Source organism: Cyprinus carpio, chromosome B16, assembly GCF_018340385.1.
Source record: "Cyprinus carpio isolate SPL01 chromosome B16, ASM1834038v1, whole genome shotgun sequence".
In the NCBI taxonomy this organism is placed as follows: Eukaryota; Metazoa; Chordata; class Actinopteri; order Cypriniformes; family Cyprinidae; genus Cyprinus; species Cyprinus carpio.
The window spans coordinates 5,398,254-5,412,819 of NC_056612.1; the positions used below are offsets into that span (position 1 = coordinate 5,398,254).

A 14,566-nucleotide genomic window follows, 5' to 3' on the forward strand; every position below is an offset into this window, starting at 1 on the left:
TCAACTTTTGGTCCATTTTAATCAGACTCTCATTCCACTTTTAATTCACACCATATATGCCTTTTTAAAGTCTCTTTGATGAAACCAGTTTGAGAGTTGAAAAGCACAGAATGGTGCAGAAAAATAAAATAGTGACTATTCATTCAGCTTTGGCAGGTCCTTCGTGATGCATGGCTTGTTTTTGGGGAACCAAGGCCTTTGCTGCATGTGAATTCATGTGCGTTTAAAACAAAGACAGCGATCAAAACACACCAGGTCTGGTTCTGTGGACAACACTAAGTTCATATGCATAACATGCATTTGTGTCGCCTCAGCATCTTCACTAAGATTAACAGGAAAACTAGATGTCCAGGACCACCGCCGAGGCAGAGGAGCTCCAGGAACTCCAACCTTCACGTTAAAAGTAACATTCAGAAACACTGCGCAAACACGCAGCACATCTCAACATGCATTTAACTAGGTGCAAAGGCAAGAGCAGCGAACCGCAGGCCTCAGGGCACATCTTGATCATGTTATCCAGACGAGGCAGTGCCGTTTGCTTCGGAACATCAGCTGTGCTGCCGAGACGTCCAGAGAGCGGAGCAAGTCAAAATATCCTTTAAATACAGAGCTGAACCCGTATGGAAACAAGACTCCCATTGTAATGAGGATTCGGCCTTTCCAAGGTCTGCTGACCACTGGCCTTAGCACACTCCAATCTCAGCCCGTGAAGAAGAGCGGACCGCAGACTGGGTCACACACTAGGAGTCCAGACAAAAGAACATGCATCTGAATCTGGACTGAAGCCTGAGACCTGAGCGCCTGTAACTGACCTGGCAGGCCAACTCTGATTTAGGATGAGAAGCAGGAATGAGAAACACCACCTCAACCAAGAGTAGGGCACCTCTCACACAGACACTTGTGATTTATAGGGCTGAATTTAAATCAAGGTTTAGCCAAATATCCATGAAGTTATTATGCACTACCGTTAAAAGGTTTGGGGTCAGCAGATGTTTTCTACAAGGCTGCATTTATTTCATTAAAACAAAGTATAAAGGTGAAATATTAATACAATTTAAAATAGCTGTTTTCTATGTGAATATGTTGTAAAAGTGTAATTTATTTCTGTGATGCGCAGCTGTATTTTCAGCATCATTACTCCAGTCTTCAGTGTCACATGATCTTCAGAAATCATTCTAATATGCTGATTTGCTGCTCAAGAAACATTTCTGATTATTATCAATGTTAAAACAGTTGTGCTGCACAATATTTTTGTGCAAACTGTGACAAGTTTTATTATTCAGGATTCTTTAATAAATAGAGATTTTAAAAGAACAGCGTTTATTTGAAAAATAAATCTTTTGTGACATTATAAATATCTTAACTGTCATTTTTGATGAATTGAAGATCTATCATTGCTAAAGCATGCATGTATCTATAGTTTGTTAGTTATGTCCACTTCTGCATTATATTTCAGGTCTTCTTCAGTCATTCTCTATTCTAAAATTCTAGAGTCAAATGATGTCAAAACTGCCTTGATCATGAATCTGAATGCACATGCATTCCAGAACTTTAGTGAAAAGCAAAATTATCAGCAACTAGTGACTTAAATTTGCTCTTCAGAAGACAATAAGACAGGAATACAGAGCATGAGTCATATGGACTACTGCCGTGCTGCTGAATGTATGCATGCACGTGTGTATTGATTGATTGCCATTTTTGGAGCTTGACAGATATGATCTATGGATCTGTACATCATCATATGCAAAAGAGCCGCATGAAGATTTTCAGATTTGAATCTTTGTAGGTTTGAAACATCATGAAGGTGAATGTGAATCTAACCCTTTACGGCCAAGAAGGAAACTCATAATAATTTTACTATAGTAACCATTTGTGCTCACCATAGGACACGCATTATAATATTTTCAAAACATGTCCCGGCCTCCTAATTCTGAACGAACGGAAGGAAAAAACACTTTCCACATTATATCATCTAGGCTGCTGGTCTGGCAGGGGCAAACTGGCCATTTTGTTTATCCTTTAAATGAACGTCTATTACATTTACTGAATGGTTCCAGACCCCAAAAGGGAATAAAACACACACACACACACACACACACACACAGCTTTCAGTTTAACTGCACTCTCAGCCGATTCCCTGTGTCAACAAGCAGCATGTGTATATATAGATCTCATAGTTGTTGATTAGCAGTTCTGCAGATCGTCCAGAGAAAGTAACAGGAAACCGAAAACAACATGTTCTAGATACGTGTTGCTTTAATGACCACAGACAGGAGCCGTGATGAATATGTATGAGACACACGCAGCCAAACGTATTTCACTGGCTGTTTGATACACTCACAAAATAATGAGACCTAAATACAATTTCCATTGGCCTGGATTACACCGGTTTAACATCAACTAATAAACGTAATGTGATGCATATTTGTCAGTCATACATTTCTCATACATTTTAGTATATCACTTGTTTCATAGCTAGCCATATTCATATAACCATATTCATACTTTTAACTGATAAGATGTATTTGTTTTCACAATTAACAGATTTATGCAATACTAAGCAACACCGAAAAAAATGGCAGTAAAACAAATTTCACTCAGAAATTGTGAATAAATTTTAAAAAATGATTACAAAGAAATGACAAGTCAAACATTAAATTAAATGTGACATTTTTAAGTAGAAATACAAATAGATAGATAGATAAAAAATTACACAAATGGCAAGTAAAAATTTATTAAAGTAGCACAAGTAACACATTGAATTAAATATGAAATTTTGATAAAGAATGGCTGAAATAGTATTTTCCTGTAAAGACAATAATCTGTTATATAGTTAAACTATGCCATGTTTTTTTTTTTTTTTTTAATTTTCCCGTTTCATTTATTTATCACATTAAGTCTTGTAGTTTGTTTATGTGTGTAATCCAAATGAATGAAAATTGTATATGCAATTCAAATACATAAATCCTACACTTTAGCCTAAATATATGGATGTGTATATATATATATATATTATTATATATATATCTATATAGATATATATAATATATATATAATATAGATAGAGAGAGAGATATATAATATATATAGATAGACGGAAGAGAGAGAGAGAGATAATATAGAGATATAGAGAGAGATAGATGAGAGAGAGGGGAGAGAGAGAGAGAGAGAGAGGAGAGAGAAAGAGAGAGAGAGAGCGAGAGAGCAGAGAGAGAGTAAAAAGAAATGCAAAATTGTCCTGGAATTTAATGAAGTTTTGTCAAATGTATATTTCACTGCCTAGAAATTGCTCTCTAGATAATGATTTTTTAAATCCCATTTGCAATCAAAAGAAATTCACTGTACAAAAAGTTCATGAAGTGGTCTATGTGACTTATACGAGACCTTAAGGACTGCTGAACCCAGTCTAGACTTCCGGCCAGCTGAAATGACACTTTCTGAGATGACGTACATCAAGTGTGAGCCGTCAGTAACACTTCAAACAGCATATCGTTTGTGAGCACCTCTTTCCACCGACAGTCCAGCAGACGCAGACGATATTCAGCTTCACAACGAAAGAACGGCGCACACGGAGGAAGAAAACTGGGACCACGGAAGAAATAAGCTACAATTAACATTTTTAAAATAGTGTTTATAAAGTGACAGATTTATGGAGCTGTCATGTATCACAGCAGGTTTGTGCTCAGTGTGTAAAGATGTCTGTGCTAAAAAACAAAACACACACTGCATTCAAACAGAATCATTGAGATTCATCATGAGAATGAGATTTTTGTTTTGTTTTGTTTTTGCAAAAAGTTCTATGGCACTAAAATAAAATAGGTCATCTTTTTTGCAAGACTACTTAAATTTCCTTTTTTGAGTTCAGGGTTGAAATAAGGCCCAAGTATTTATTCATATTCATCCAAACAGTATTCATCACATAAATCAACAGAGTAACAGATAAATCACAGTCCATTAGTGATTCCAAAGGCTCTTGTCTCTTCAAATGATTTCTAAAGCTTGTGAGGAGTCCTGAACTTAAACCTGAAACTTATTAGGACATCTAGTGGTGTTTATGGGTATCTGTGTCATAGATATACACAAGGGCTCAAAAGTGTAGGGTGTTAACTTCTTTTTGATTTTTATCATCAGCTTTATTCTGCAAGGATGCATTAAATTGATCAAAAGCGAGAGTAAAGACATGAATAATGTTACGAATAATTTCTATTTCAAACAAACACTGTTCTTTTGAACTTTGTATTCGTCAAAGGATCCTGAAAATTAAAATGCATCACAGTTTCCAAAAACAATATTGGGTAGCATAATGGTTTTCAACATTTATAATAATCAGGAATGTTTCTTGAGCAGCAAATCATTTGATTTTGCACTCCACTAACATAAAATGTGTTTTTTTTAATTCTTGCAAAAACCTATAGACTTTTGCTATAATAATAATAATATTATGTAGCTGCATAGTGTAATAACTTTAAAACTGTCTTCAAGGAAAAGTTACTTGCTCCAAAGCCATATGCTCTCTGTTCACTAAAGGAAACTTTTAAAGCACATTCTGCATTTTAGTATAATGACAGTGAATGAACAAACATGGTACAAAGACAGTTTTGTTTTGTGCATTTTTCCTTTTATAAGTGCATTTTAAAGTTCTCATCAATCTTCAAATGCTGCTCTGAGTTTTATGTCTCCTGTTATTTACTGAAATGGTCAATGTGTTCATCTTTTGGTCCCACAACAACAACAACAACAACAACCGCGCTGAGCATTCAGAGATCTGCATGTTTGTCTGCTTCGTTCAGTGAAGCTCGGTGCACATCTGGATTCAAAATGTTTCTGCTCTGCACTTTGATACTGACTTTATAAAAGTTAATAGAACACAACTGTATTTTCTTGGGTCATGAACAAACAACCATATTCCACAATTGTTCCAGTTGTTCCAGTTCAGGGCAAAATGCTTAATTACAAAGTCACTCTAAGCTGCTACCAAATAAAGGCACATGTGTGTAATGTACAGCAAAATTTGCATTGGGACACATATGTTAAGCCACATATGAATATCACTGCATTAGATTAGCAGACAAAATTGTGTTTATTTGAAATAAATCAAAAAGCAGACTTTTAAACAACAAAGTTGGCACAGTTGGCATTTGTTTGTTGTTGGCAGATCATGTCTGTAGTTAATGTGATGAATTACACATGTAGTTCATTCATTCATTAAAAACCACAAAAATACCAGCTGAAAATGAAGAACAGTGAAGTAAAAGTCAAAGATGCTGCATTTGAGACAAACACTCAAGTTGATATTGTTAATCTAACACAAAGACATTCTTATATCACGTTTAACTTACATTTCCAAACATTGTAAGCGCAGACGTACAGTACAGACCAAAAGTTTGGAAACATTACTATTTTTAATGTTTTTGAAAGAAGTTTCTTCTGCTCATCAAGCCTGCATTTATTTGATCAAAAATACAGAAAAAACAGTAATATTGTGATATATTATTACAATTTAAAATAATTGTTTTTAAATGTATTTATATTTTAAATTTATCATTTATTTCTGTGATGCAAAGCTGAATTTTTAGGATCATTATCACATGATCCTTTAGAAATCATTCTTATATGATGATTCATTATCAAAGTTGGAAAACAGTTCTGCTGCTTAATATTTTTTCAGAACATGGGATACTTTTTTAGGATACTTTGATGAATAAAAAGTAAAAAAAAAAAGAAGCTATGTTTTTAGAAATATAAATATTTTGGTAATAACAATATACACTACTGGTCAGTAATTTGGGGTCAGTAATTTGTTTTTTTTTTCTTTCTTCTTTTTTTTTAAATAAAAATCAATACTTTTATTCAGCAAGGATGTGTTAAAGTGATAAAAAGTGATAGTAAAGAAAAAATATATTATTAGAATATATATTATTAGAATTTTTTTTTTATTTATTTTTGAATTAATGCAGTTCTTTTGAACCTTTTATTCATCAAATATATTAGACAGCAGAACTGTTTCCAACACTCATAATAGATCAGAATATTAGAATGATTTCTAAATGATCATGTGATAGACTGGATGTTACATGTGACACTGAAGGCTGGAGTAATGATGCTGAAAATTCAGCTTGGCATCACAGGAATAAATTATTTTTTTAAAGTATATTCAAATAGAAAACTATTATTTTAAGTTGTAATAATATTTCACAATATTACTGTTTTTTCTGTATTTTTGATCAAATAAATGCAGGCTTGATGAGCAGAAGAGACTTCTTTCAAAAACATTAAAAATAGTAATTTTTCCAAACTTTTGGTCTGTACTGTACGTGTGGAGCAAATAGAGGAGATAAGGTTCAAACTGATGGAGAAAAGTCAAAAATATCTTTTCAAGGGTGAAATTCTAGCACGTGGTTTCCCAGCAGTCTGGTGAACACTGTGTAGTGCTCTACTGTAAACACACTATTGAGTTTCATGCGGGCAGTTTAATGGCTTTCATGTTTATTTAAGAAGCTGCTTTCCAACAAACAACCCATGAGAATCTGCATCTCCTCCCTGACCACGCTGCCAGAACAATCAGCTACAGCACAGACTCAGTAAGACCTGCTACTCTATTACACTGAACCGCCAGCCCCATTGGGGAAAATACCACAAGGTGAAAAGCACATTACATGGCAACTTATAAGAAGTCAAGTCGGCAGCTACCGGCACTCTGAGCGTCGAATGAAGCATATACTGTACAACCCCGATTCTAGAGAAGTTGGGACGTTTTGTAAAATGCAATAAAATCAAGAATCTGTGATTTGTTCATTCTCTTTAACTTTTATTTCTGTGCTTCATGAAAGAAGGTCATACGTTTGTACAGCAAGTAAATGAGCATCCTAACTTTGGTCTGAACTATCCCCCAGAGAACATGTGTGTTCGTGTCATACCTTGCAAACCGTCTCTGTGTCCCAAGGCAAAATGGTCTGTAGGTCGATGAGCTCACAGGAGACGCCCAGCTTCTCCTGTGCCATGGCAGCCACTTCCCTCAGCACATGCACCTGCAAGCCAAAGGTCAAAGGTGAACTCAGTTAATGGTGAAGACTAACATCCCACATTTAGTTCTACTGTTTGCTGCTGTTTCAGAATGATGTTCAGATCAGACTTACAAACGTGGCTGAATATGATACACATCCAAAATAAAAAAAATACACATACATTCATATATATATTTTTTTTTTTTGCATAAATAAAAAAAACAAAGTAATAAACAATAACATTTACACTGGCTAAAACATTTTTCATGAATGTTTGATCGAGTTTGTATGTGTCATTCATCCTCAGTTTTAATTTTCTTAGCAGAACACTGCAAAAGTTCAAGGTACAATTTTTTGGTAACACTTTAGTATAGAGACCAATTCTCTCTATTAGCTAGTTGCTTATTAGAATGCCAATTATTAACATATTGGCATGGCTTGGTTTATTAGTTAATTAGCACATATTCTGCATGATCATATTCTAAATCCCTAATTTAACTTAAATACTACCTTACTAACTATTAATAAGCAGCAAATTAGGAGTTTATTGAGGCAAAAGTCATAGCTACACACTGATGATGGCGGCACGTCCACACGCAGCGGCTTCTCTCTGTCCCGTCAGAGCGGTGCTTTCGTGTTTTTGTCCTGTGAGTCGCAGTGTTTTTGTTTGCTTCATCACGTCTACCTGTCTTTAAGCACGCATACAGCCGTGAGTTTCTGCTCGATGTGCGCAGAACCACTTTTTTAGAGTTAAACTCCACGAACGCAAAAGAGCTGCGAGATCTTGGTCTGCTCCGGAGGCCTTCACCATCACCGACCCCTACTGCTGCACCTCACCCTCAGCGGAGGCAACACAAGCGGCGTGAGAGGAAGCAGAAGAGGGGTAAGCATGGAGGTATCCAGGCTAGGCTAACGGCTAACCCACACAAGCCAGCTATCCCCACCATCGTACTGGCTAACATACACTCTTTGGACAATAAACTGGACTAAATCCGATAACTACGCTCAACTCAGAGGACTGTAAGAGACTGTTGTGTTTTTGTGTTCACGGAAACATGGCTCAGCAACAGCGTTCCAGAATGCGCTATTCAGCTTGATCAGCTGACATGATATCGAGTGGACAGAGTCCTCATCGCAGGAGGTAAATCACGCGGTGGCGGGCTTTGTGTTTACATCAGTGATGCGTGGTGCCGCGATCCTGGTCTGCAAACACTGCTCACCCCTGGTGGAGTTTATGATTATTAAGTGCCGGCCGTTCTATCTACCGAGGGAATATTCAGCCATACTGCTCGTTGCTGTATACATTCATCCCTGCTCCAACAGCAACAACAGGAGTGAGGCACTGAATGAACTGTACCAGCACATCAGTGAGCAGCAGACAGACCACCCTGATGCTTTTCTCATCATAGCTGGGGATTTCAACCATGCAGACTTAGAATGTGTTCCCAAAAATACACCAACACATTAAATTTCCAACATGAGGTAAAAACATTTTGGATTGTGTTTACACCACACAGAGAGGAGCTTACAAAGCCCTCCCCCTCCCCCACCTCGGAGCCTCAGACCACATCACTGTCATGCTAATGCCTGCATACAGACCTAAGAGACAGCATCAGGCTAAGAGACAGTACTCCAGGAGGATAGCCCATCAATTCAGCGACAGCAGAGACACTCGGAGCCTGTTGCAGGGGATACAGACCATTACGGACTACAAGCCCCCACAGCGGACCTGTGACAGCAACATCTCTCTGCTGAACGAGCTGAACGCCTTCTTAGCTCGCTTTGAGGCACAAAACAGCACCACTGCACAGAAGACTCCACCTCCTCCCGGTGACCAGGTGATGACGCTGACCCCGGACAGCGTGAGGAGATCCTTCAGCAGGATCAATGCATGCAAAGCTCCAAGTCCTGACAACATTCCTGGACATGTACTGAGAGACTGTGCAGCAGAACTCACTGATGTCTTCACAGACATTTTCAACATCTCACTTAGTCAGGCTGTTGTTCTCACATGCTTCAAAATTACCACCATCATTCCAGTCCCGAAGAAGCCGTCTCCATCCTGCTTCAATGACTACCGTCCTGTTGCACTTACCCCATTCTCATGAAGTGCTTTGAACAGCTAGTCATGCACCACATCAAGTCTGCCCCCCCCCCCCCCCCTCCCTGGACCCCTTCCAGGACCCCTTCCAGTTTGCATATCGGTCCAACCGGTCGACCGATGATGCCATCTCAACTACCCTCCACTCAGCACTCACACATCTAGAGAAAAAAAAAGACTCGTACGTCAGAATGCTGTTCATAGATTTCAGATTTTCATTTCTGTTGGACTTTCTGACTGGAAGACCTCAGGCAGTACGGGTCGGCAGCAACACATCCAGCACCATCACACTGAACACTGGGGCCCCCAAAGGATGTGTGCTGAGCCCCCTCCTCTTCACTCTGCTGACCCACGACTGCACACTGTCACTCAACTCCAACCTCTTCATTAAGTTTGCGGATGACACGACTGTGGTGGGTCTCATTAGCAACAGAGAAGTGAGCCACCTGGCCGGGTGGTGCAGTGACAACAATCTCTCTCTGAACGTGGAGAAGACGAAGGAGATTGTTGTTGACGGTCCATCAACGGTGCAACTGTGGAGAGAGTGAGCACAGCAGCGTCTCTACGTCCTCCGCAAACTAAGAAAGAGCTAGAGCCCTGGCCCCCATCATGTGCACCTTCTATAGAGGCATCCTGACGAGCTGCATCACTGTGTGGTATGGCGCCTGCAACGCGTCCTACCGGAAGACTCTTCAACGCATAGTGAGAGCAGCTGAGAAGATCATTGGTGTCTCTCTCCCCTCCCTCCAGGACATTTATGGAACCCGTCTCACTCGAAAAGCCCTCTGCATCGCAGGTGATCCCACTCACCCGTCACACAGCTTCTTCAGCCTGCTACCATCAGGGAGGAGACTGCGGAGTCTCCAGGCCAGGACCAGCAGACTGAAGGACAGCTTCATTCATCCGGCTGTGAGGAAGCTGAACTCGCTCCCGAACTTGCCCCACCTCCCCTCTTTACCCCCATGCACCACTGAACTCTGAACCTCAGCTGTGTAGTGTCAAGTTGTGGAAAAATAGTATTTTTAACGCGTCAGTAAGAACTCGGTCCTTTGTTCAATTCATGTTACCGCGGATTCGTTTACAAACACGGCACAAATTGACAGGATTTTCAGAAAAACTGAAAATTAAAAATTGATGCTGTGCTGATTATATTGAATCCGACAGTCATGTCTCAACACAAGTGTGTGTTTTAATTTTCTTTATGTGATCACTATTGCTTTTTCTGTTCAGAGTCCAGCTATTAAGGCTGTTAAACATACAAAACCGTTAGCCAATCATATCAGTGGGCATTTACTTCTGAGTCTATGATCCTCCTATTCACACAGCGTTCTGATGAGGGGGTTAAAACAGGACAGAAAATAGCTTATTACTTCTAAATTACGACGTTTTTTTATGCAAAAATCTTGATAGCATTATAAGTGGAGCACAGAGAACAGTACATAAGGCAGTACATTGGCAGTTCAATACCTGTTTCTGTATTAAAAAAATAAAATGTTTTTAACTGTAGCATACATCATAAGTATTAATTTCTCATCTTGAAGGCCTGGTTTGTGTCGCTCATGTAAGAAGTCTCGATGGCATGAATGAAAAGAAACTGGAGAGCACTGTTCATTAGAAACAAGCCTATTTGTGAACTCCCCCTGACCTGTAACTGGTCTTTTGAGATCCTAATCCGATGATGAACACCGGAGGAGCAGCTGTTCTCACAGACGTACCTGTGTTCCCCAGGCCACCAGCGTGAGGTCACTGCCCTCCTGCAGCACCTCGGCCTGCGAGAGCGGGATCTGATAGGCTTCTGTGGGCACCTGCTCCACTGCAACACACAACCAAAGCCTGGCATATTAAACATCGTCAGAAAATATTAGATTAGGGAACACACACTGACTATTAACTAAGAGACCTCAAACTCCTAATGTGCTGCTTATTAATAGTTAGTAAGGCAGTTATTGAGTTGAGGTCTGGGGTTTAAGGATTAAGTATCTAAAATATGGTCATGCAGAATAAGACACTAATATGTGCTCTATAAGTACTAATCAACAGCTACTAATATGCATTCTAATAAGCAACTAGTTAATAGTGTCACTGAAAAATCTTTTTTTTTTTTTATATATATATAAAAAATTGGTAATTTATTTATACTTTATTATGTCTTTCCATTCATTCATTTTCAGTGGTGGACGAAGTACACAAATCAAGTACTTGAGTAAAAGTACAGATACGTATAATAAAATAATACTCCAGTAAAAGTAAAAGTACTCCTTTTTCAATTTTACTTGAGTGAAAGCACAAAAGTACTCGATTTTTTATGTACTTAAGTAAAAAAGTACCGATAGATAGATTTATTTTGCAATTTTATATAGGCTGGCTACTTAATTTTATATTAGCACATATTTTTTTTTATAATCCTACTGCTCAAAATACCTACTACATAACCACTACATGGAGTCAAGATATATTTTTGTTGTTGATATGGACTACGCTGACAAGAGTGATCTAGTAATGTTCACTGTGAAGCTTACACTGCGATGTACCTGAGAGAAAACAGATTTGTGACCCTGGACCACAAAACCATAAGGGTACATTTTTTGAAATTGAGATTTAGGCATCATCCGAAAGCTGATTAAATAAGCTTACCATTGATGTTTTGTTTGTTAGGAAAGGATGATATCTATTGGAAAATCTGGAATCTGAGGGTGCAAAAAAATCTAAACACTGAGAAAATCCCCTTTAAACTTGTCTAAATGAATTCTTAGCAATGCATATTACTAATCAAAAAATAAGATTTTTATTTATTTTGAGTATTATTTTTAGATAATTTCTTCATGGAACATGATCTTTTCTTAATATTCTAATGATTTTTGCCATAAAAAAAAAAACTTAATCATTTTGACCCCATACAATGTATTTTTGGCTATTGCTACAAATAAACCCCAGAGACTTCAGACTGTTTTTGTGCTCCAGGGTCACATTTGATCATCAGATTTTCACCAGTAAGAAAAAAAGTGTTTTAAAGTTTGTTGTTCTGCAGAACATCACAGTTATATATGACATGAGAATAAGGCCTGAAGTTGGGAAGAACCTTTTCTCAAACCTTGTGGTGTAAAAACACTCCTGGTCAAATACTCCCAGAGGGCATCACTTCCCACTTTGATAATTACTGTAGTTACCATGTTCTGAACATCACATGCTTTCTTTTTCCCCCAGATATAATATATCTAGGTGGTTGAATAAAAATATTTGGACTTTATTTTTAAAAATAACCTCAACTTAGCACCAGCAAGCTTGTTAGCTAGACAGATAGCATCAGCTTCCAATATTTACTTATTTTCAGTATGGTTATGAATAAACATTCATATCTGTTTACTTGGGTGGTTAATTCAAACAATATAAACGTTTATACTGTTGATAAACAATATAAAAACAGACGTCACATAGGGCTAAATGCGTAGCATTTTAATAGAACTGTTAATGTTATGGCAGCGGGGAATTTGAACGTGCATTAGTTATTTTATTTAATCCTTGTTAATTTAATGTTTTGTTTTTTTGACCTAAGAGGCACAGATGCTGATGTGTTTGCATTCAAGCATTTCAGTGGGCTTAAATAAATCACCCTTTACAGAAGATTTAGTTCACAAACAACTGACAATTTTGACCTAAATATGATTTTCAGTTACAATAATTAATCTCAAAATTCAACATTATTAACTTACTTTTGGCAGCATCAGTCGCGCGCGCTCACAAGATCTCCCAGTTCTGAATTCATTTCACTGGAGACTCGCACTAAACGGTTTCATTTGAATCAGTGAGTTGTAGACTCGAGAACAGCTGCAATCAGATCATTCTAATTCGTGAATGAATCGTTTGTTGCGATTTGCGAACCGATTTAAAAGGTTCATTGAAAAGAATCAGTTAGTTCGTAAATCAGACACCGCTTCTGCGTCTCAGAGCACGTGATTTATTATAAGGAGTAACGATATGTTTTATGAAATGTAGTGAAGTAAAAAGTACGATCTTATGCTTTGGAATGTAGTTAAGTAAAAGTAAAAGTTACTTAAAATAAAACTACTCCAGTAAAGTACAGATACTTGAAAAATGTACTTAAGTACAGTAACGAAGTAAAGCTAATCCGTTACTGTCCACCACTGTTCATTTTATACATTACACAAATAAAATTTTTGGTAACACTTTAGTTTAGGGACCAATTCTCACTATTAACTAGCTGCTTATTAGCATGCATACTTCTAAACTATTGGCTGTTTATTAGTACTTATAAAGCACATATTAATGTTTTATTCTGCATGACCATATTTTAGATCCATTAATCCTTAAACTGCAGATCTAAACTTAACAACTACCTACAAACTATTAATAAGCTTTTTTTTTTTTTTAGGGAAAACTATTAATTAATAGTGAATATATGTTCACTTTTCTAAAGTGTAGCCAACATTTCTTTCATAAAGTCATAATATCTTTTCCCAGTAATTGTTTACTTTTTCTTTATAAACTTTCTTTTAATTTAATTAGGAAATAGAACAATTTATCACACCTTTCACCAAAAAAAAAAAAAAAAAAAAAAAAAAACAGGAGAGAGAATTATGCTTTTTTTTTGTTGAATATCATATTTGATACATCAGGTTTTATGGGTCAAATAGTGTGATACAGTAAGAATAAAAAAAATATCTCAGGTCACAAATATGGTGGAATTTGGTGCAGATGCTGATATTTATATGATCAAGAAAGCAAGAGGAAATTCTGATGCTTGGAATCTAAATCAAAGAGATCTTTATTAAAGTACAGCAGATACTTACATGAAATAATAAAAATATCAGTTGTCACTCTATATCTCCAATAACATGAGTTATGATGATATTTAAATGCTTAGTTTGATGATCAAAACAAATAATGCAATGACATCCAATGATGATTGAGAGATAAACAAACTGATGATCAGATTTGGAACTCATTTGACTTTTCTACAAACTGATTGATGGAGAATCAAGCTTCAGTCCAGTAAGTGTTCATCTGGAAATATTACTGAAGTTATTCTTGCATCTACTTGATATAAATCAGTACAGATTTGACAGCAGAAAGACAAATGAAGCACCAGCTGGAAGCAGAAGTTTGAAGGAGTACACTAAATGAGCTTTTACTTGATAAAGATCTCTAAACTATCAATCAGACATCAGAAGATACACAGCAGATTGTGTGTGATGGGTTTAACAGCTAAGTTTTGAACATGTTGCTCATTAAGAGGCCTTAGAAATGTGTGCATCAAATACAGTAGGCTTTACAAGATTAAATCTATAAGCTGTGGGGGGAACTGTTGTATTGCTCAGCTACTGTATGCAAAAAGGGGAAAGCACATGAAACAAAATGAATGCATGATGTTTTTGGACACGTCAGTTGAAACCCTTCCTGTCCATCAGATCTGTTCATACTGGCAGTACTGAAAAAGTAAGGA

General features: G+C 37.2%; 1 protein-coding gene across 1 annotated transcript in view; it reads right to left on the bottom strand.

Annotated features, from left to right (window-relative positions):
• The window catches only part of bckdhb (branched chain keto acid dehydrogenase E1 subunit beta), a 68,882-nt gene that overhangs the window by 35,575 nt on the left and 18,741 nt on the right, over window positions 1-14,566 (bottom strand). The window contains exons 7-8 of the mRNA XM_042740427.1: window positions 10,821-10,918; window positions 6,918-7,028 (exon numbers count right to left, since the gene is read on the bottom strand). Coding sequence (XP_042596361.1) covers window positions 6,918-7,028; window positions 10,821-10,918 — 209 coding nt within the window. The remainder of the gene's footprint in view (window positions 1-6,917; window positions 7,029-10,820; window positions 10,919-14,566) is intronic.